General features: G+C 36.6%; 1 protein-coding gene across 5 annotated transcripts; it reads left to right on the top strand.

Moving 5' to 3' along the window:
- scramb1 (phospholipid scramblase 1) lies at window positions 1–23,792 on the top strand. Of its 5 annotated transcripts, XM_074102095.1 has the most exons (6): window positions 1–276; window positions 4,305–4,657; window positions 13,288–13,553; window positions 15,415–15,639; window positions 16,206–16,367; window positions 17,486–23,792. In XM_074102095.1, the coding sequence occupies exons 2-6, from the start codon at window positions 4,327–4,329 to the stop codon at window positions 17,522–17,524; spliced, it is 1,023 nt and encodes a 340-aa protein (XP_073958196.1). In that variant the 5' UTR covers window positions 1–276; window positions 4,305–4,326; the 3' UTR covers window positions 17,525–23,792. The 5 variants fall into 5 exon arrangements, with proteins under 5 accessions (XP_073958196.1, XP_073958199.1, XP_073958200.1 ...); XM_074102098.1 differs by lacking the exons at window positions 1–276; window positions 4,305–4,657 and adding an exon at window positions 11,336–12,288; XM_074102099.1 differs by lacking the exons at window positions 1–276; window positions 4,305–4,657 and adding an exon at window positions 11,336–12,317.
- Window positions 23,793–25,217: the final 1,425 nt, after the last annotated feature.

Below are 25,217 nucleotides of genomic sequence, written 5' to 3'. Positions count from 1 at the left end.
CCTTCTGACACATACTATTTAATACGAGAGGGAAAGAGACGGTATGATACGAACTTCGAGTTTTGATTTTTGTAGTAGCCCTGCTGTCTTGTATTTACCCGGCGATACAGGCAGCCAGGCTCCATCTCTATTTGATCTCCATTACGTGAATTTGTGCCAAAATTGTTAAAATAAAATATATTTAGTCAAGGCCGTATAATTTAATGTAGTGCGAGCGAATAACAGAGTAATAGCGAGAGGCGTGTTCGTTAACGTTCATTTGTTGGTGCAATTATAGTAAGTGTTTAGACTGATTTTATTATTTCTATTCTATTGCTCAATTTGTTCTCTGTTCCTCCTGTTTTATGCGGTGCGCGGTGTCGTTAAGACTTATGACTCATTTACCATATTCTAGTGTTAGGTTTAGAGTTAATTAGTGAAGTATAAAATTATTATTCGCATCAAATATGAATCAAAATAAACAACAATTAAAAAGTACTGACTGTCAAAATTAAATGTATATCGGCTGCGCTTGAAACATTGCAGCTTTATCTTTTTAAGTGTCAACTTGATAATCTATTTATAGAAATTTAGAAAACATTTTAAAATTAATAGCCACTTGTATTAAATAACAGAAAACTGCTTTGAATCATGTCATATTGTCTAACATTTTTGACGCGATCACGTTCAAACAATTTTAATGATAGTTTCTGTAGGCAAAAACTGTAATTTGATTGTGATTGCGAGTGTCAGAAACGTTAGACAATGCTGTCTCAGTTTATTCTGAGTAAATACCATAGGGGAGTATAATGTTTTTTAAATTTTACACAACTTTTTAGTCTTGAATGTTAAATTATTACGAAAGTGTTGTTAAATTATTACTTCTCACTTTTATACTATAGGGGCGTCCCTGTAATTTATTCTGCTAAATTGGAACAGGTGGTTGTGCTATTAGATCTACTCAACAACAATATGTAGATACAATCAGCATCAGAAGTAGCTGGTTACTTTTGTACTTTGTTGTTTTACAGCTTACATACTTAGCGCCATACAAGATTGACAAATAACACATTTGACATGGTAAAAAAGTAACCAGCTACATTTGATCCCTACTTGTTGTGTGCATATCAAATGAGAATTAAGAATGTACATGATAAATAAAACCACTTTACAAATTAAACCATGTATCAGAGTGCTTCAAGTCTCATGGTCATGGAAAAATTAAAACAAACATTACCAATGGAAATATTGTTACTTTGGTAAAATTAGTATAATGTGAATTGCGGAACATTAACAGGCCCTACAATGTTAAGTAAAATTACCAATATAATATAAGTAACATCAATTGGGAACAGTTACCATAATGTTAAAATTCAAAATCTAAATTTAAATCTTTTATTCAGTAAATAGGCCGCAATGGGCACTTTTACACATAATTTTTTTTTTAACTACCAGCGCTTTTGGAAAGAACATCATTGCCAAGAAGAAAACGCCGCAAGAAACTTGGCAGTCATTTTATCAAAATAAAATAATTACAAATAAAATACTTAAAAACGAGAGTATACAATTAAAGAAAAAATTACAAAATAGTTGTCAAGTAATGTTATAATTTAATACTGATATTGAGGTATTTTTATGATTTGTCCATTACATAATGTTACTTTATAATGTTAATTTGGACATTATCTAGCCCTGTTCCCTTGAATTTAATGGAAATCAACAAATAAATAAATGTGTATTTAAAGGTAAAAGTGTATTTAAAGGTAGCTTGAATATTGTTGTTCTATTTGATCTTTGATTTATAAAATATATAAATAAAAAAAAGAAGCTTTTAATTTAAATGTTCTAAAAAGAAGAAAATAAACTTTAGGTCACTCAAACCCATCGATTTATCACATTACATAATTCATGTGATAATTAATATAAAAAAGCTTGGCACAAGATTTACTTATCTGCAGGTCAAAGACAATACAACCTGAGGGTCTATTGCGTAATGTTTCTGGCGCTAGCGATCAGTCAAATGACAGTTTTCGCATACAAAATTTGGAAGGTGGTAGGACCTTGTGCAAGGTCTGCCCGGATTGCTACCACCATCTTGCTCGCTAATCCTGCCATGAAGCAGCAGTGCTTGCACTGTTGTGTTTTGGCGTGGAGAATAAGACGTCCGGTGAAATTGCTGGCACGTGAGGTATCCCATCTTAGGCCTCTAGGTTGGCAACGCGTCTGCAATACCCCTGGTGTTGCAGATGTTTATGGGGGGTGGTGATCAGGAGACCCACTTGCTCGTTTGCCATCCAGTCAAATAAAAATAAAAAAACTCATTTGATTGTGATCATGAGTGTCAGAAACGTTAGACAATACGGCCTCAGGTTCATTGTTCACTGCTTCGTGCTGTAGATACTCTGTATACCTATACACTATGTTATACCTATTTATACTAATTTTTCGTAAATAATGTAATAATAATATGATGAAAATACAAACTGAAGTATAGATGCACAGAAAAACCAGAAAAATAAGCCCAGCACTGGGAATCGAACCCAGGTCCTCGGCATTCCGTGCCGCGTGCTATACCGCTACACCACTGCTGGACAACGGTACAGACAGGAATTTCCCCTATGCACCACATATCTCAGCTTGTTTGTTTCTTATTTAGGCACTTAAGCAGTGACGCTAGCGACATCTATACCGTAGCCCTCATCGAGAAACTTTCGGCACTCCATTGGAACTAACCGCTCACCCGGATAAGAGATGTCGTGAGCAATCAAATTGAGATTGGTTTTTTGGAATCTTTTTGTATTTTTTATTTCAATTTCAAATTTTTTGTTACTTAGATTAAAGTTTTAAAAACGAAACAATGAAAGTTAAACTTGTTTATTGTCATTGAACTTTTATCCGACGACCAGATGGCCAAGTGGTTAGAGAACCTATGACTACGAAGCTTGAGGTCCCTGGTTCGATTCCCGGCCGGGGCATATATTTGTATGAATAATACAAATGTTTGTTCTCGGGTCTTGGATGTTAATATTAAATATGTGTTTATCTATATAAGTATGTTTATCCGTTGCCTAGTATCCATAGTACAAGCTTTGCTTAGTTTGGGACTAGGTAGGTAAATTGTTGTCAAGTGTCCCATGATATTTATTATTTATTTATTTATTTATCCAGCCATAAGCCAAATATATCGTTCAAAAGGGAGATCATCATGTCAGCCGAAAGACGTCCACTGCTGGACATTATAGCTCTCCACTCAGACCGGGTCTTGTGCTAAAAGGGAGATAACCATTATTATTTCCATTTTTTCGTGCATTTATCAAATGATAAAGGGACTAAGTAGTAAATGAGATAGACATATCGTAGCATACAGCATTTTTTTGACCTAGTGGATCGCCACTAAGCCATCAGGCTTACGCGTTTCCCTGTTTTAATTTAGTGCGATAAGGTCATCATCATCATCCCAGCCTATATACGTCCTAGTGCTGGGCACAGGCCTCTCAGAACAAGAGGGCTTGGGCCATAGTTCCCACGCGGGCCCAGTGCGGATTGGGAACTTTACACGCACCATTGAATTGCTTCGCAGGTTTGTACAGGTTTCCTCACGATGTTTTCCTTCACCGCATAGCTCGTGGTAAATTTCAAATGTAATTACATTTCGAAAAACTCAAGAGGTGCGAGCCGGGGTTTGAACCCACAACCCTCTGCTTGAGAGGCGATAGGTCAAACCACTAGGCCACCACGGCGATAGGGTACCTATAGGAAAAGTGACACGATATTTTTATCTCGCTCACAGCTCCGCTGCCTCGCTCCGCTCCAGTAGACAGGCAGCCTAAAAAACCACCAATAGAATTGCATAAAATCTCCTCTACTCTTCTGTGGACAGGGAGTTGGTAACTTAACTAGCTTAAAAATTCATACAAAACCGGGAAGCGGGGCGGAGAAATGAGCGCAAAACAACCGATCCGCATTATTTCATTCCTCTGCTCCACTATCTAGCTCCGCGCCTCCGCAACTCCGCACTGCATTACTTTATCGCTCCGCTCCGCTATCTAGCTCCGCGCCTGTGGACACAGTCCGCAACTCTGCTCCGTACTCTCGCACCGCACCGCTGCCTCACTTCGCTCCAGTAGACTGGCGGCCTAAAACAAACACTGATGTGCTACCCACTGTTGGTTAATAACTTAGGGCATTAACCTTAATACGATAACATGTACTTGTAGAGTGTAGCTCTAGACATTCAAGTACCGAATCAAAACAATTGATGTATAAATAAATATTGAATTGGTGCAGATACCTTATCATAAATTGCTTTGTTTACTTTATTTCAGAGATAAAGATCTGAGTGTCAACATGTCACACAAGCCAACGCCCTATTCGCCTAATTTCCCGCCCAGCCAGGGTTACGCACCACCATCTGAAGAGGAAAAACCAAAGGAGAGCTACCCTCTGGCCCCGCAGCCGTCACAAACAGGGTATCCAGGGGCTCCTCCTGGGCCCATGCCTCCGCCGGGCTCGCAGCCTGGTTTACAGCCAGGATACCAGCCGGGGTTTCAACCTGGCTTTCAACCAGGTTTCCAGCCTGGGTACCAACCTGGTTATGCACCAGGGTATCCACACCCGCAGCCAGGATATCCAGGTCCGATCGTACAGCAACCTGGACCTGGCGCGCAGCCTGTGCCTGGTAAGTTATTTGATGATATACCTGGGCGACTGTTTGGCTTGTCGTTCAAAAAATCGGAAAAACAGGCATTTTTCACTTTTCAAAAATTTTATAACAAAAAATTGAACAGACTACAAAAAACCATGGAAATAATTTTCTACCAGTCTGAAGTCGGTTGGTGCCTCAGCACGAGCCAGCAGGAGTGGACCTATAGTCATCTACCTCACCTACGCACTTTATATTGGGCTTCGATCACTCCTGCTGGCTCGTGCTGAGTCACCAACCGACTTAAGACTGGTAGAAAATTATGTTCATGGGTTTTTGTAGTCGGTTAAATTTTTTGTTATAATTTTTTTTCTCGCTTTTTAGTGTAAATAATGTAAGATACAATAGCAACTGCTCGTCACCTTATGCGAAATATTGCTTTTTCCGATGCTGAGACGTTCATTATTGAGGAGTCCTGGTGCTTCGCCACCCGTTATGCATTACGAGGAGCATAAGTTGCTTAGCAACTGTGTCAAAGTAATTAAAATTCAACCCGTGAAATACTTGTACTTGAGTATTAACGCCGATGTTCAACTGCGGTCTTCATCATCAGTTCCACTTCACCAAATGATGATTTTCAAAAGCAAATACACGAGTTACTACTAAATACATCGAATTTACTATAGGTGTCCCGACAACATTTGAAGAGTACCCTCGATTTCCTTGAGATCCAATCATCAGATCCTGATTTGGTCTTCAATTCCTAGACGAACGCAAAAAAAAATCAAATCGGTTAATAAATGACGGAGGTCACAAACAAAAAAAAAATACAACCGAATTGATAACCTCCTCCTTTTTTGAAGTCGGTTAAAAATGAGATCTACCTATGTAAATAAAATACCTATATAAAGATTGTATCGTTTAGTATAAATACAAGAATAAACTATCATATTTTTAGGGTTCCGGAGCCAAAATGGCAAAAACGGAACCCTTATAGTTTCGCCATGCCTGTCTATCTGTCTGTCTGTCCGTCCGTCCGTCCGTCCGTCCGCGGCTTTGCTCAGGGACTATCAATGCTAGAAAGCTGTAATTTTGCACGGATATATATGTAAACTATGCCGAAAAAATGGTACAATAAAAAATTATTAAAAAAATTTAGGGTACCTCCCATTCCCATAGACGTAGTGGGAGTGTTTTTTTCTCATCCAACAAATCCAATTCCGATTCATGAGTCCATGCTTGAGAATTATTAGTAGTTTGGCTCTTAAATAGCAGCCTAAGGTATAAAATATACCTAAACTTGGAAGATTCCGTATAAAATACGAAATCCTTAGAAAAATATTACTTATTCCGACATGCTCTTGGCCGGTTTTTTTTATATTATATACCTATTTGATATATTTCATTTTGAATTTTTGTACATGAATATCTACAGAAACCAAAATTAATGTCAAAAAAAAAAACTTTTTAGGTCAGTTTCCTGACTTTCTGTCTCATGGTACCCATCAATGATCGGACAACAACTTGATTACAATTTCTGGCAACTTCGTGCCAATCTGAACGAAACTGCTCCGTATCGGCACTGCGACCCCTTTTGCGAAATTTAGCCTTCATTATAGCCCAGTAATGTTCGATTTGGTGAATATGGACAATATGGTGGATTCATGTCTTTGGCCACGAAACTCACGTTATTGTCTTTGGACCATTTTATCACCTTAGCTGCGTAATGGCAAGACGCTAAGTCGGGTCAAAATACAGTTTCGCAGTTGTGTTTTCGTCATATTAAGGGCAATACTCTCATCTGAAGACACTTCATGTAAATTTCGACCTTCATTGATGAATTGGTGAAAAATTAACTAGATTTTATCCCGCACTAGCAAATTGCCTGCCAGACCATGATTTTTTTGCCGAACTACCGTGTAATATTTAGGACCTGGCAAAGACTTGTTATTCAGTTTTATCTACACCCTCAATTATGCGTTCAAAAACCATAGGTAATGACCAGCATTACGACATTGGATTCTATTATAAACACGGCTGTATTGTAATGGTCATTACGAGATTTCATACATCATTACAGCACGGGGGGAAGGGCGACCACGTGCAGCAGCTGGTCGTCGCGCGCGCAGCTGGCGCAGCTCGTGGGGCAGAGACATACCTACCTAGTTCTCGTTAATGCAGGTCATTCTCAATGGTTCTTGAACACATGATAGAGGATTTAATATATGGATATAGATAAAATATTGTATGCAACTGTACGTAATTAGGCCTTAAAACACTCAAGTGACCCTATTACGATACAGTTGCATAAAAATGCAAATTTTCATTGAAATCGAGCGTCCCCCCCTCCCTCTAAAATCTAAACTGTTGGGTGGAAAAATTTAAAAAAATTCAGGATGGCAGTAGGCTAAGTTTGCTTGAGAATTATTAGTAGTTTAAGAGTAAATAGCAGCCTAAGGTATAAAATATACCTAAACTCGGAAGATTCCGTATAAAATACGAAATCCTTAGAAAAATATTACTTAATTTTTTCGTAATGGCTACGGAACCCTATCTTAGCCGGTTTTTCGTTCGCTGTAAACGATACAGTCTTAAATCAATTTTCACCTTCCCAAAACCTATCTATAATAGTAAGCAAGGCAACAAATTTCATTGAAATCGTTAGATTGTTTTCTAGATATCAAAACATACAAATGTGCAAACATATCAGAGTGCCGTAGAGTGGTCATTTTCATTTACCGTTGAAGAGTTCCGTCCTGCCTTGGCGATCCTGGCCCAACCACCAGAATTTCACTACCCGCGTATTGCATCCTCATCGGACTAACATAAGTATGCTAAATATCAGCTGAATTATATATTTCATATTAGGAAGTGGCCGAACAATTTGTTTGTGTAAAGTTTGCAAATTTTGAAACCACAACTTGCTAAACAACCAAAGCTTCTTCGAGCGATGTGACCCGCCCATTGCCACTTCAACTTGCATATTTTTCGAGCTACGAGGTCGGTGACTAGTTCTATTCTATCGCGCAAAGAAACAACTAAACGCACTTGCGTTTTATATTGTTTTTTTTAATAGTATATGTATAATAAAGGTTAACTGTTTCATAAAAGTAAACAAGATTAAGATACAATATAATATAAGACTCCTCGCCCGACCGCAAACCGCAACCACAGTTGACTGCCGCTGCACGCTAGCAAATCACACTTGAATTTTTTTTTTTTTTTTTTATACGACTGGAAGGCAAACGAGCAAGTGAGTCTCCTGATGGTAAGGGTCAACCCCTGCCCATAAACATCTGCAACACCAGGGGTATTGCAAACGCGTTGCCAACCTGGAGGCCTAAGATGGGATACCTCACGTGCCAGTAATTTTACCGGCTGTCTTACTCTCCACGCCGAAACACAACAATGCAAGCACTGCTGCTTCACGGCAGGATTAGCGAGCAAGATGGTGGTAGCAATCCGGGCGGACCTTGCACAAGGTCCTACCACCTGCACTTGAAATTGAAGTATCCTATCGTAAATATTACATGTAGAAAGATGCAAGTCTCACATCACAACACAAGTTTTGAGATGAAATGTTAGTCGTTTAGCCAGTACCGGGGGGTGTTACTTATTCTGTGATAAAACTCGATTTCCATCGACTTGCTTAGGTATTTTAAAACCGTGGAGGAACACAAAAAGTAAGCCAAATTAGCTCCAGATTGCCAAGTAGTATTGTCAAATGCATTGACGTTCGCAATCGCATTCGCCATCTTTTTCTACAATTGTCTTATACCGTGTGAGATTAAAAATTGAAAACGATTGTGATTCCAATATGTTAGACAATAAGGCCTCGGATTAGGTTTGATGCTCCATCATTAACCATAGGAACATCTGACTAAAATATTTGTCATGGATTGTTACTTACTTAATAACAAGTACCTGGGCGATGCTCGGGGTAAAACTCGATAATAAGCGTTTCCCAGAGACAAGACCAAGCTAGATCGATTTGTCATCCCCGAAAACCCCTACATACCAAATTTCATTGATATCGTTGGAGTCGTTTCCGAGATCTCCGAAATATATCTATATCTATACTAATATTATAAAGAGGAAATATTTAGATTTTTGGATTTTTGGATGTTTGTTACGAATTAACTCAAAAACTACTAGACCGTTTTTAAAAATTCTTTCATGCACATCCAAAATTATTCCAAAGTGCCATAGGCTATATGTGACAATCCTTAGCAAAAGGGTCCTTATGGCAGGCTGCCATCTTTACGGCAACAGGAAGTTACTTAAAATATTCACAGAATATTTATTTGTATTTTCATTCACTTTAAAAATAAATAATTAAAATATAATAAATATTTAAGTGGGGCTCCCGTACAGCAAACATGTTTTTTTTGTCAATTTTTGCTAATGTCTAATGTTGTATAGGTACGGAACCTTTCGTGCGGGAGTCCGACTCGCACTTGGCCGTTTTTTTATTATATTGCCCGTGCGAAGCCGGGGCGGGTCTCTAGTATATTTATATACCTACAAGAATTGCTCGTTTAAAGTTATTAGATAGATTAGTTAACTAACATATATTTTTAATACATTTCTTGACTGTAGTTATTATTTGCCTTCGTAATAATAACGTCAATAAACTGTAGTAAAACTGTAGACAAAATAAAACATTTACAACAAGCCTTATAACAGCACTACTCAATCATTATCTCACCCAACAATTACGTATTTTATTTATTTAAACCATACAGTTACCGAATTTCATGGTGAATGGGATTGCGATAGTGCGCGCATTAGACGTAGAATTCATGATTGAGTAACACAGAAACAATGTAAAACAAACACGTTTAGGTATACCATACATATGTATATTACCTACTATCTGTTGCCCACGACTTCGTCTACCAATAATTAGTTCATGTAAAACTGTCCTAATGATATTGGAGATGGTTTGAGACCCTCGGAAGGACAGGTCAGGTCTCAAACTATCCTAATTTCATTTAAATCGGTTTAGCAGTTTAAGTGTGAAGAGGTAACCGACGAATCTATACTTTCTAGTATATTCTCGTCTTACTTCCGCATTTATAATATTAATAGGTATCGATTAGTGAGATAGTAAATGAATTTACATAATAATAGGCACCCATCGTCGCTTTTAATTCACCACATCTACGTCAATTTATTACTGGTATTATGCTAATTTGAAAAACACTGTTTACTCAGATGATACAAATCCAAGGTAGAAAATTCCATACGGCAGGACAGCAGTGCCGTGGATCGCCTAATAAAAAATAATTCGATAAGAGGATATCTAGTAGCAAGCACCGTAGCAGTAGTAGCATTATTATAATAAAAAAATAAAAAACAAAAAAAAACAATCGTCTAAACTTTAGTTTAAAAGTAATCGGGATTTTTTGCGTATATCTAGAAGTTTTTTTAACACAAAAACTGACCCGTGATTGACCGCCCTATCTCACCTGACGTAAAGTACCTACAGATGAGGGAAAAAGTAATAATTCTGTATAAATACAAAAGTAACTCTGTCTGTCTCTTCGCACTCAGACCGTAAGATGTAATTTGGTATGGAGATAGTTTTTATTTCGGAGAATTGCATAGTTCCCACGGATTCGCAATAAACGAATTCCTCGCAGACGGTGTCGCGGGCAACGCTGGGAATTTTAATAGCTAGTAAATTTGCTTATGCTTACAGTTTTGCGCAACAATAAAAAAAAATATAACAAAAAATTTAACCGACTACAAAAAACCATGAAAATAATTTTCTACCAGTCTGAAGTCGGTCGGTGCCTCAGCACGAGCCAGCAGGAGTGGACCTAAGAGAATAGTCATCTACCTCACCTACGCACTATTATGTTGGGCTTCAATCATCCTGCTGGCTCGTGCTGAGGCACCGACCGACTTCAGGCTGGTAGAAAATTATTTTCATGGTTTTTTGTAGTCGGTTAAATTTTTTGTTGTGATTTATTTTTTTCACTTTTTTTAGTGTAAATAATCTAAGATACAATAGTTTAATTTCAGCTGCTCGTCACCTTTTACGAAAGATCTTTTTCGGATGCAGAGACGTTCATTATTGAGGAGTCCTGGTGCTTCACCTCCCGTTTTACCATATGCATACGAGGAGCATAAATTGCGTAATAGTGCGTAGGCGAGGTAGATGACTATAGGCCCACTTCTGCTGGTTCGTGCTGGCTGAGGCACCGACCGACTTCAGACTGGTAGAAAAATATTTTCATGGTTTTTTGTAGTCGGTTAAATTTTTTGTTTTCTTTATCGTAATTAGTGATTAACATACTAGTTTTAGTTTATAATAATATAATTATCAAAGAAATCCATTGTTAGTGATTTTATTTGAAATAAAGTAAAACAAATTTTCTCATTACTTTAACCCAACCCGTTAAGCTTGGAGAAACAGGGCCCTGTAGTATCTATATAGGTTGTGCTTTGTCTGTCAGACAGTCACTAAGTAGGTATATTCTTTTATAGGTTAAGAAATAGCGAGAATTTTGAATACTCTTCGTCATAACCCACAAAACTGTTACGGTTTGAAACGACTGTGACAAATTATACTGAAAGTTACAACTTACTAAAGTGTCTGGCTACTTTTGCCACTTACCTTGCCGAACTTTGGTATCTTAGGTACCTGTACCAGTTAAAATAATGTATCTATAATACTTACCTGACGTTAGTATTAATTTCAGTACCTGATAGACTGACCTGATTTTCCTTCTCTTCCAATGCGATGTCTTTTTTTGCTTGAAGAAGTTCCGCACTGCAATGAGTGTGTCTAACGCGGTTCAATGCTTCTATAGTGCCTAAGAACATTTATTTGTTTATACGTGGGCTCCTGTTGCATATATTGTTTGTTGATCTCCGTAGCTGGTTGGGAACAGTAAATTGCAACATACATTGCATGATTGGAAAGTCTTACATTATTAGCGACAACCACTATGTCATTGTCTTATTTGTATCATTGAGCAAACTAAGTTAATGACTCTGCAAGATAAGGTTGTTTATTACTAGTAAAATGAAAGGCCCTTGCCACTACTTGAAGAGTGCTGATTACATGCTTATTTCGCATTTGTTCGCGTAACTCGATGCCACTCCACTGTCTCTGTGTGGCCTGACAATGTACTTATATTCGCTTCAACTGCTTTAAATATAATTAACGTCACACCTTCTATTCGATCGACTCGATCAACATGTTAAATAAAGATAATAATAAAAATAATTTAGAAATATTCAAAACTTCTAAAAGTCGTACTGAATATAAAACTGTGAAGTGGTGTCATTTCAAGACATTAGTTTCTAAGCACTGTTCTAACATCTCTGATATAAAAGATAAAAGTGTTTACATTAAGACTTTGAGTGCGGCGAGTGTGAAAAGAACCTTGTGTAGAATATACGAAAGAGTTTTTAAGTCTCGGCACAGTGGATATGAAAAGTTTTTGACTGACGAAGAAAAGCGGTTGTACTTGCTCGCGGATAATAGTTGCCCGCCACCCCTAGTAGAGCGGTTTTAACAGATTAACGTCAGCAATTTACTTCTTCAATAAAGTATACTTGGTTAATGAAGAACACGGTGTAATTTTTTGAAATTCGCGTGAGAGATAATTTAATAAAGTCTCGGGATTTCAATCCAGCTGGCAATCCTAATGGTACGCGAACGAAGCAAGGGTAAAGGCTAGTAGGTAGTTAGATAATTTCATGTTATCTTAGGCCTAATATTTATCTTTAGCGTTGCTTGTTTCAATGATTTTGTCTTATAATATTTGTGACCGTCTAGCCTCGGGTTCGCCTAGGCCACTTACATAAGTAGGTATCAATCAATGAAAAATTTAGATGAAATTTGGTGTGGAGGAAATTTAAAACCCTAAGGATAGTTTTTTTTTATCTTGGAAAATTGCATATTTCCTACGGGGTAGCGATAAACGATTCCTGATCTGACAGACGATGTCGCCGGCTTAAGCTAGTAAAATATACCTAAGTAAGTACACTTTCTCCCTTCACTTGGAGTTGGTATGCGACATGCTCCATATAATTATTTCCGTATAGAAGTCAGTAGTTACCGATATTTAATTTGTTTTGCCTAGGTTTTTTTTTTTTTTTACTTAAGTATTTAAGACATATAATTCGTATGCCCGAACGGGTAAGATGTAGCTGAACATTATTTCAACATTGTAACTACAACTGCAGTGTAGGTATATACTATTTTCGACGAATAAAAAGATTAATTGATTGATTGATTGATTAATGTGCGAAAGCTTTTAAAGTAGGTGAGTGGTTTCTATTTTCAGACTTCGTAACTCAATGCAAAGCAAATTAACGGATTTTTTTTCTTATCATTATGTAATGAATAATTAAAACTTCCTCCCTCTTATTTAGGTATCACATTTTTAACACTACCTTATAGTTTCGGCCACCATACATCGGCCGTGGTCACGAGTAAACTTCAGATATTTTACGTGATTGAAACCCAAGTAGATTTGTTAATTTTGTTGTTTACCTAACCTTTAAAATTGAATTTAGTTTAAATGAAGATCATGGTGACGCCACGGAGTCACGGCGTTTTGTGGCATGATATCTGTATGGGCCATGTTGCGTGAAACTAATGGTTTATTATTATTGTACGAAAATATATAAATATGTATTTGCAGGTGGTTGGATGAGCATCCCTACGGGCCTTAGCAACTGCCCTCCTGGTCTGGAATATCTTTCGATGATAAACCAATTGCTGGTGCATCAAAAGGTGGAGCTATTGGAAGCGTTCGTCGGTTTTGAGACGAACAATAAGTACACTATTAAGAATAGTCTTGGCCAAAAAGTGTACTTCGCTGTCGAAGACAACGACTGCTGTACACGAAACTGTTGTGGACCTATGCGTCCATTCGATATGAAAATCTTGGACAATTTTCAAAATGAGGTAAGAAATAATTTGTCTATCATGCCTTAGTGGTTAACATCATTAATCAAAAATCCAACTGTACTTATTAAATTTTTGGGATAATTTCATTTTGAACATAAACTTTTTGCTGACTGTCATTGCATTGCAGTGTTACCTAACCTATATATGGGATACTCAAAATTCAAGTTGAACTAGTGAAATTGAGACTTGATTTAACTGCAACAGAAATAAACGAGGTACGAGTTTTTTTTTTGACTTGATAGCAAACGAGCAAGTGGGGCTCCTGATGGTAAGAGATCACAACCGCCCATTCAACACCCGCAATAAGAGTGAGAGGGGATCCACTCCTGCAAACCCCGGCTCTCACTTAAACACCGAAAAGTTTTGGAGCAAATTCCGGGCGGACCTTCACAAGCCTACCACCTGCAAATTTTGTAAAACCAATTTATTTTTTTTTTTCAATTAGATTTTCAACTTAAATTTTCAAGTTAAAAAAGGAATTCTCAATTCATAATTTTTATTATTTTTGTGTTAAAATTAGTTAGACAGAATTTTAATTAAAATTAATCATCAACTATCAATTTGTACGCATGCAACCTGTATGGTTTTTGTGTTGGTACCAAACAGGCCTATAACTCAAAAAATTTGTTTTTTCAAAAGGGGATTTCAATTCTAAATGATGGGATCTTAGAGAAATCGAGGGCAACCCTCGAATTTTTAAAGAACACCTATAGCGATTTTGGCATTTTTAACACCAATTCAAGTATTTACATTCAGAAAGTATCATTTGGTGAACTGGACCCGATAAAGAAGACCGTAGGTACCGGTACTCTGTTATAAAATGATATAAATGCCGTGTTTGAGCTTAATGGAATCGTTGTGAGATGCACTTTGGCTAATAATCATTAAAAAAGATGAAAAAAATTGTTTTAACAAAAAACCTTGAAAATAATTTTCTATTAGTTTGAAGTCGGTGCCTCAGTACGAGCCAGCAGGAGTGATTGAGGCCCAATATACATATATATGTATAGTATTTCCACTCCGCCTGGCTTGTGCTGAGGCACCGACTTTAAACTAGTAGAAAATTATTTTCGAGGTTTTTGAAATCAGTTCCATTTTTTGTTAATTTGTTTTAGTTTCTTTGAAACAAATAACTGAGCTGGCTATCAAAATTAGTGTCGTCACTTTACATTATTGCTAAATGAAATCTAAGAGGGAATTGCATTTTTACAGCCCGTCAAAAGTACATACGGCAATTGATTGATGGTGTCAAATATACATTATTTTGTAGTTGAAAGTTGTAACTTAAACTTGTCGTTTCACGCTGACGCCAATATGGGTCACATTCAGTTGTTTTTTATTGTCTTTTTAACCGGCGACCGTTACGAAATATAGGTAGGTACAATTTTGTAAGTATAGCAACTAAGCAGTCGTCAACGAAACAATAGTTTAATGCGCAAAACGGACTTTTAACAAAATATTTGACATCATCGATATCATCACCTACGTAGCCTCCGAGCATACATTTCGGTTACTGCAGGGCTACTACGAAACTCGAAGTTCGAGTCGTGCGGTCCCTCTGACACTTATACTGTTTAATACGAGAGCGAGAGGGACGGCACGACACGAACTTCGAGTTTCGAGTTTCGTAGTAGCCCTGCTGTTTCGACGTTAAGCGGATTTTCGGTTGATTTGCGGAAACTACATAGAAATGAAACTATAAACTGAGTTTGTGAGCTTTAAATGTGATAGAGTACCTAATGCTAATGAATGACGTATTTAAATTGTTGGCAGCAATTTAAGTAGATGATGAATATTGATGGAGTCAGTCACATTTGTCTTTTATAGATATAGATTATTTATTATCGTCTATCCAAAGGTGATCCACCTGCGGCGCCCTTTGGCTTGCTCGTCGTGCTGGTGCCCGTGTTGGCTGCAGTCCATGGAGGTGACGTCGCCGCCGGGGACGGTCATCGGCAGCGTGGAACAGGAGTGGTCGCTCTGCAAGCCTTGCTTCGCCATCAAAAACGCTGCCGGCGACGTCGTGCTGAGAATAGAGGGCCCAGTGTGCACCTTTTCTATTTGCGGCGATGTCGACTTCAAGGTATTATTTGTATTAGAAATACACGCTGCACTAAGTAGATACCTAATAACAAGAGGATGTGATTTTTATTGTGTTTATTTCCTGCACAATTATCATTGTAATTTTTTGTCGTTCCCGCTGTTTGAGCACTCGTTTATCCGTGTTTTCGTAGGTTTTAATAGATTGTGGTTCTCCCCAAATTCCCCAATGAATATACTACTCTCTCTAGCAATGCCCCAATAATTTGAACCTATTTTTTAAGCCATGTGCATATTTCTTCTATTCCCGCTCTTATTTATTAAATCTATGGACGGAGATACCTAATTTAAGCTTGATATTTTAAAGTTTGACTTGTTATTTAACCTATACAAACAAAAAGCATACACGTGACGAGTTTTCTGCTAGCACGGTACCGTTTTTAAGTCCTCAGTATCAATTTACATGCCTGTTTAAACAGTATTTTGAGACATAACATAACATATACTTATGTATAATTTGTTTTATACTAGAGCTCGCTAGGGAATAAGTTAAAAGTTTTTAGTGTATGTAAACTTTATCAAATATTAGGTTATTGTATTGTTTTACAGGTATACTCGAAGGATGGCGAAAATAAGGTCGGCAAAATAACCAAGCAATGGTCGGGGTTGGCGCGCGAAGCTTTTACAGACTCGGACTACTTCGGTATCACTTTTCCTATGGATCTTGACGTCAGGATCAAGGCGGTGTTGTTGGGAGCCTGCTTCCTTATTGTAAGTAGTCTTTAGTACTAAATAAATAAATAATCAATTGCACTGACTGGCATATAGAAGAATTTCCTGTCTGACTGTCTACACGTTGTGCCATAGACTAGGCATTCTCAAAGTGCGCTCCTCCGGAGCTCCGAAAAAGTACTCATCATAATTCGATCGCATCCGTCTTTTTAAACATATATTTCGTCACTTCTTAAAAAAAACTTCGTTTGGTACATTATTTTCCGATAATCGTTTTTTCTTTGTAGCAAATTTTCATTTCGCTTTTTTTCACGATGGCAATATTTCCAAGTCTGCTTTTTTAATGAAGCTTATTTTCACATTCGCGTTTTTTCTGTGTCGCATTTTTTTCCAGTCACGTTTTTCCCCAATCCCAATCGACACAGAAACAGTGTCGATGGAGCCCTAGTATCACATAGCTCCTGTTTCCCACCGAGTCTTATATACCCCACTACTAAACCACAAAACCAGGCTTAACGGCTCATAGACCAGGTAGGTTTAGGTTATGTTAATTTTGCATCGGCCCGAAGGGCCAAAACCACCCAGGATAGGAGCTCCGCGCGTCGAGACTGTTTCTGTACCGATTGGGATTGGGGAAAAACGCGACTGGGGAAAAATGCGACACAAAAAGAACGCGAATGTGAAAATAAGCTTCTTGAAAAAAACAAGCTTGTAAAAATAAAATTCGTGTAAAAACGCGAAAATAAATTTTGCTGCAAAGAAAAAATGATTATGGGAAAATAATCTAACAAATCATATTGATTTTAGCTACGAGATTTTTTCAAAGTAGTGACAATTTATATTTTCGATTATTTAAGTGCAGATGAGGACGATGTTGCTCACTAGTTCAATAACAGCCTATTCACTACTGTAGCCTTAAATAGCCCTTAATAGTACTTATCCGGAAAAACAGATGATGGAAGCGAATTTCATTCTTTAGTCCGTGCTATAAAAGATGAAGCGAAGCGCTTCGTGCAAATGACTGGAATATTAACAACAGGGAACAATAGAGCTATCATATTAAGCCACACAAGCCTCATAGTAAAATAAACGTTATTTTAAAACCATGTTTTCCTCTTTTAATTTAGTTTTAAAGTAAAACTTTTTTTTTCTTTCAGGACTTCATGTTCTTTGAAAAAACTGGAAATGAAAATTAGACCTGAAACGCTTAGCAGGGTTCTTATTGCTACGTCAGTAAGTTTTGCTTTATACGCAACAAAACAATATACTTTACTTTGGTGCTTTCTGTAGGTAAGAATGATTATTAGATTATTTTAGATTATATTGATGGTTATACATGTAAGTTAACAAAACAGCACTGCCACCGTAACGAAAAGTGCACAACATACGTTTTTTTTTTTCAGTATTGAGTAAAATGTGAAGTTTCTGTTTAATTCCTATGTATTGTAAAAGCGGTGGTTTGGCTTAAGGCCTTTTTAGCAAAGGATTGGACACGCACCTCTAAGGTTACGTAAGTACTTAGCGTGCTATCCCTCTTCAAAGTATCGCTTGAGGAAGAGACAGCGCGTTCAAACCGCCGTTCAGCCACATAGTGCGTACGTAGCCTGAGACCTTCGGAATTTTTGTGCAAAATTATATTTGAAACTCACCATGAGCTTTTCGGCGAAGGAAAACATTGTGAGGAACCTACAGCCCAAGTACTTACTATTATTCTGAGTGGGCCCCTGTGTCCTACTGCTGAAGTGCTTAAGACCTAGATGAGTGTTATAAGTTTTATAGTACATTCGTCAGTTATTCTTAAAATTGTTTGGTTCTTTATAGTGTACGCCAAGTCCCTGTATCACAAAAGTTACAAATGCTACAAATCATAAAACAAACCATTGCTTGTTAACTTTCTCATTAAAAAAGTGACAATTACGTAGAATTGTAGCACTTGTAACGTGTGTGGTATAGGGGCCAGAACAGGAGGATAAAACGTTTGTGTATTTTAAGAGTAAGGTAAGGTATCTTCAAAGATTTTGATGATAAATATATTTCAAAAAATTAAAAGTCCGCTTTTTATCCTGTTCGCTAAATTCGCAAATAGTAAGTATTAATTTCGAATAGTTGTGCCCTTTTTCTTACCGCGTCCAAACATTGTACAGTCGAGTGCAAAAATATGAGCTTATGTACCACAGACTCTTATTCCGACGTAATAAGGCCGTGGTAACGGTAACATGATTTTGAGCGGTTCGAATAGATACATATTTCTGCACTTAACTGTACAGTGCTCTCAATGTGATTTGGCAATCTTTATGTCTCCAAATGCATAATATACAAAGTTTTTACTTATGTAGAGACAATAGAGATCGTCCTCACAACGCCCGCCACTCACAAGCCTTAAACCTTTTAACCGTCTATAATGTGTCTGCTACCTATATACAACAATTCACACAATGTAACATAGGCCTTACTTGCATTAAAAAACGCATAAGTTTCAAATAAGTAATACCTACGTAGGTAGTAAATAACTATTCTATTACTTACCTTCGAAGGCTTAGCCAATGAAGGGACAAAACCATTTGCCGAGCGCATAACTTTAATCCGAATATTAGTAATATAATGTTGTATTGTAATAGAGCTTTATTTTATCCTGATACTTAAGGTTTTTACTTTTTATATCTAGATAGCCGACTAAAGTTCTTATAAAAAGAGGCCTTGGATTTAGTAGTGAAGTTTGCATTTTATGTAGCATTTTTAAAGTATTCTAACTGCCACTAACATTATCTAGTTAAAGTCTGACTATTATTACCTATGTGAGGTGCGGCCATGTTGCGGAATTTATTTTCTTTAAAATTAATTTCTGAAACCTACTAGTAATGTCAAATGTTATAGTAGCGATTTTTTAAAAGTTTTTGATTCTTATTCTCATATGGATATGTAATAGAATCATGCACTTTTTTTCTAAATTTGGTGTTTTGTATGTATTTATGTATCCAATATTTGCAAAAAGAACGTCCCGGATTCTAGTACTACCTAAAGGGCAACACACACAAAGCGTGCGCGGCGCAGGTCGGGTCGTGTCCGCCGCGTGAGCCGCGCGGTTCGTTGTAGTCACACAGAGAGCGGGTCGGACCCGCGACGGGCCCGCAGCGGCCATCAATGTTGCCAGTTAAGTGACTTTGTCCCTAGAAGTGACGACTTTTGCTTAAATCTTAGCGACCAAAAAAAAGTTTTGACGACAAAAATGGTTTATCTGGCGACTTTTGGAGTACAAATTAAAACAGTTCTAGAACCAATAATGGATACGACATTTTTGTCAACTCGACACAGAATACGGTATTTGACAACTCCTGATTTTGCCATATCTTAATATTATTATGAAAATATAGATAAACAGATAGTGTTTAGCGAAGAGAAAATTTAAATCAGTTGAAAATTGGATTTATAGTGATTTTTTGACAAATCTATATACCTGTATCTTTTTCAAACGCTTTTCTCTATGCAGCAAGTATAGCGGTACTGGCGTGTGACGTCACATGCCAGTATGTCTTTCTCTGTCTAATCTAGAATTTTAAACCTTTATAACTTTGTTATTTGTAAAGGTAGCTTAAAAATTGTTTTTCTATTCGATAACAGGCATTGTGTAGTTTTAATTTATAAAACATATACAAAATAGTCAAATACCGTATTATACAGTGCTGCGAGATATATCTGGAAAACGACAAACGCGCTTGCGCACCAAGTTCAAACTTTATTTACTTACTTAATTAAATCCAATTTATGTAATGATGGGCGATGGATGAAATTTTTAAAAGTGGCTGTTTTTTTTTATCGACAGGAATAAGCTTATACTAGTCAATGGAAAAAATATCAGATGTTTCTGTAGTATCAAATAATAACAAAAAAAAAACAGATTTTATTCTCGCCAAAATGAACTAGCTAGGTACTGCACATGAATACGGTTTTTAGGGTTCCGTAGCCAAAATGGCAAAAACGGAACACTTATAGTTTCGCCACGTCTGTCTGTTCGTCTGTCCGTCCGCGGCTTTGCTCAGGGACTATCAATGCTTGAAAGCTGTAATTTTGCACGGATATATATGAAAACTATCCCGACAAAATGGCACTTACAATGAAAAATTAAAAAAAAAAAATTTTTTTGGGGATCTCGCATAAACGTAAAGTAGGGGTTTTTTTTCTCATCCAACCCTATAGTGTGGGGTCTTTTAAATTAAAACCATTAGGGGGTTGCTAAGACGATTTTTCGATTCAGTGATTTGTATGCGAAATATTCAACTTTAAAGTTCAAATTTTCATTCAAATCGAGCGTCCCCCCTCCCTCTAAAATCTAAACCGGCGGGTGGAAAATTTTGAAAAAAATCAGGATGGTAGGATGTATATCAAATTGACAAGATTTCATATTTCTAAGACTATAATTTGATTCGTTTTCTGTATTCTGTTTGGAAAGAGAAAAACGCTGATATTTTTAAAATTTCACTACAACTATTTATTAATTTATTAAAAAAAAATTAAGATGTGCTTTTTCTAAAAGGGCATAACTCCAAAAGTACCACACAATAGATCCATTACTTTTGTCTAGTCTCTTAAAAAAAAGACCACGTAAATCTGACGTAGACGTTGCATAGAGACGTTATCAAAATAATGACAGCTCCTTTTTCTGGTGAAATGGGCAAAGGAAACGTATCTATTCTGTGGTAGTACCTATTGGAAAATTCAGACATATTTTGTCAATTTTTTGTATTTTTTTAAATATGGAGAAATCAATTATAATAAATATTTTCCCATGTTCAGGAGGCAAAACTCTTTCGGTTCCTGTAGTAATTTACAGGTGTTAAAAAAATGAAATCTTGTCAATTTTCAAGGAAAACTAACGGCTGTTTGCTTGAGAATTATTAGTACTTAGTTTAAGAGTAAATAGCAATCCTTAGGTATAAAATATAACTAAACTTGGAATCTTCTGTACAAAATACGAAATCCTTAGAAAAATTATACTTAATTTCTTCGTAATGGCTACGGAACCCTATTTTGGGGGTGTTCGACACGCTCTTGGCCGGTTTTTTAATAAAGGCAGTGTTACGAGAGTTGAAGTGAATGATTACACACACAGCTACAAAAATAACTGATTGCACAATAGAAGAATAAATGAAATGAATGAGTAAATGTCAAAATCCTGATGTCATTACACGACATGTAGCTGTGTGTGTAATCATTCACTTCAACTCTTGTGACACTACATACCTATACTAACATGTTTTAGGGGGATTTCCAATTAATTATAGGAATTTTAGGGGTTTTTAACATAAGCTTTAGGGATAAATATTTTTGAGTTGGTAACTCTGCGTTCGGCCCGCGCGCTGTTTGGGACGCGCACGACCCGCGCCCGTCCTCTGTGTGTGATGCTCTTAAATGAAACTCACGGGGCTCCTATGGAGATCAGTATTGTAGTACCGATGTTTGGTAAATCGAATGTAGTTCTATATAGAATATCGAAATACGATAGATGACACTGAGAATCAGAGCCTAGGTCTGCTGACGTCTTTATAAGGTTACCTCATTAATCTAAGAAATAACACTTTTATGAGACCTCATATATTAATGGTCCAGCCGGCTGTGCACAATCTGCCTATTTATGTGATTTTAAACGAAGGCTAAAATTTTCTCGTCTGTAATCTCAGTATACATTACGATTTTAATCATGTTCTAGTTAGAGTCAGCATTAGATATTATATTATATGTAATCAAATATTTGATAATTATTATGGTTTAACACAAGTTAATTTAATTTCAAGCAGTGTCAATGTAATGTTATATTTAAGAGTGATCAATCCATTGCTGATTGAACACTTAGAAAAGACTCATAAATCGAGTGTTAACAATCAACGTAAGTCCTAATACATACTTGTCATTACCGTGCCACAAAACAGCCCCGACTTAATCTGGACCCAATTATAAACCTTCAAAAAAGGTGAAAGTTTACGTACTAATCGGTAGTGTTTAATTTGAATATAACATAAATCTAAATTGCCAAAATTTGATGCAAATTGGTAACTTAATGTTACATGAATGTTAAAACTTACATTAGGACCATGTTACATATTTATGGAAGTACAATAATGACATTGGTAGGTATAAATTATACCGTATAATATAAACTGCATTAAATCTTGCACTTATGAGAACGCATTTTAATGTTTCTCGAAATAAAACGCGTAGAGAAATATTTAGACATTAAGAACAGCCTCCTATGCATCAATAAACTAAACTTGAATTTAACGTATTTACCTATACACATATACAATATTAAATTAGCTATGTATAGCATATACTTGAGACAAGTAAATTTTACCTACTGTTATATTTTTTATTTCTTACATAATGTGTGATTTTGTAGTTTAAGATAAATATATGGCACGGTTTTTCAATTCCAATATTAATTTAGTATCTTTTAAAAATCTGACGAATCTCGAACTTGCTTTGTGCATTTTTATATAATAATTTGTTTGACAATATTATTGAAGTACATATTTAACGTTTTCGGCTATTAAGTATATTAAGGCTAGTCTTTAACTGAAATTTGTAAAACCTTTGTGTACCTAGGTCTTATTATTGTCAGTCTTGTGAATTTTTGTGTGATATTTACTCGTACTTACGTGTTTTATACAACGTTTAACACTTGAAGCCTTGTGTTGCAGGAGAATAATCTAGCAGAGCAATCTCTGAGAAAAGCCGTGTTTTCGAGTTTATATTATAACCCGTCGCGTAGGTACTGTCAAATGCAAAGATGTCGAACACGGCCAAAGTTACAAAAATATGTATACACATGACTTTATGCACTTTAACATTACGGACGTGTATACAAATATTTTTGTAACTTTGGCCGTGTCGATATCTTTGCACTTGTTGACTGTACTGTGGGTAGTAAAAAGAACAATATTTATTAAATATTATTGGTTTTAAACTCGAATAAATTATTTAAGTACATTATAAAAACGTAATTTTAATGCCATGGTCATTTAAACAACTGCCTCCTTAATTTACTAAAACGTGAATGTTTTATCTTTAAGAATAGAGGTATATCTGCCTATTTAGGTACAGTCAAACTCATTAGCCGCACCCTAAGGGGTACTTTGTCTCCGTAAGCATTAATAAGCAGTGAGTAACTTTTGAGTTTGACTGTACAACGTTAAAAGAGACTTCCTACGCACGCAAACGCTTAGAAGTTGTATAATAAGTATATCTACATTGGTTGTCTTATTACATTGAAAAAATATTATAAATAAAAGCCTCATTCATGATAAATGTATTTTGATTAGATATACAATCTTTGGTTATCTCATTAGAATAAGATGAATTTGTTTGTATTCATTTTCTTAATTTGTTTATTTAGGATTTTTACCACATTGTAATTTTTGATTGATATTTGCATGTTGTTCTATATTATAAATAAACTTTATATTTACTCAATTTGTGTTTGCTATTCCATGTAGCTACAATATAGCTGTAAAATGTAGAGTTCAGGAGTTTCAAGAAACAAACAATAAATAATCCTTTTTTTGTCCTACATTTTGGCAGTTATATAACAGGAAGATCCCCAATTTTCGCATGATTACATATTTGGTAATATAAAAGTGGAGTACGGCCACTGCAATAAAACAATAGAAAACGGAGAAGAAGGAAAAAAATATTTTCAATTCATCACTAGGTACTTTATATTAACGCACTACTGCAAATTAACGATATGCGAGGATTACCTTGTTCATCCACTAGGAATAACGTTAATGAAATTATACACAAAATTGTTCGAAAGTTCAAGCATTTTACGCCAAAAGAGAAGAAAGTGACAGGTCTCTATTTGCATAATAGTATATTGTACTACAAGGGCATAAACGAGCCATTTTACAAAAAAAGAATGGGTTTAATGCTCGAGTTTCACACTGCTTTCACTTCGGTTGCGAGGAAAATTGTAGGATCGTAAAAATTTAAGAAAAGCCACTTTTAACAGTTAATATTTAATAAAATATAATTCGAAATTTCCAAAATAACCAAATCAAATCACATCTTTTGTCTTCTGTCGCTTAGCAATCCCCTGTTCTACATTTAAAATAAAATACACCTGCTGCATCATTCTTCCTCTGTCACTCTCATACACTCTCATCTCATGCTATCTCTTACACTCTTCATACGTCATGATGCACTCCTTTCCACTCGTCCTACATTCGGCCATCCTGCATTTAGCCTGCCCTCAAGCTACACAACATAGTGCCCTTACAGGGTTTGATTCAGTATTTTGTATTGTTTCAAAGCAAATAAATGAGTTGAGCTTTTAAACTATCTTCATTAAAACTTTGAGCACAATGCGTCTCTCCTATACATCAACAACAAGAGGAAAGAAAGAGTGGAAACAAATGTTCACTTACCTTTTGTTTTTCATGCATTGCTATAATTTGTTTATTGTTGTTCGCGTTGTTTTGGGGAGGTGGTCGTTACTCGCGTCCGTAGGTTTTACCCCCGAGACACGTGCCTCCCGGGTGGTGCTAAACGAGTAACAACGCCGAGTATCAGGCGGCGGTAAATAACCTGACCCCCTGGGCACCCAGGGCGGCTACTACAAGCCGGGGGGAGTTAAAATACCCCCAAACAAGTAGACTCGTCAATCCGCAGTAGCTTGCGTGACGTTTTATTGGCCATTTACCTTCATGCACATGAAACCAAAAGAACGGCCCTCAGTCCCCAGTGGTTCTGCTAGGCCCAACCACGGCAGCGGTAGGGGAACCGGCAGAACAGAGGGTGCTAAGAATCTCTGGGGGAAAGATAACGGCTGCCTAAACGACGTTTATTTGGCTACGTATAATGTTACGGCCTTACTTACCGAGGATCGCTACCAAGAAC

The sequence above is a fragment of the Choristoneura fumiferana genome, chromosome 18, assembly GCF_025370935.1.
Source record: "Choristoneura fumiferana chromosome 18, NRCan_CFum_1, whole genome shotgun sequence".
Classification (NCBI taxonomy): domain Eukaryota; kingdom Metazoa; phylum Arthropoda; class Insecta; order Lepidoptera; family Tortricidae; genus Choristoneura; species Choristoneura fumiferana.
Note: the sequence above shows the minus strand (reverse complement) of the source record. Positions and strands in the feature narration are given on the sequence as shown.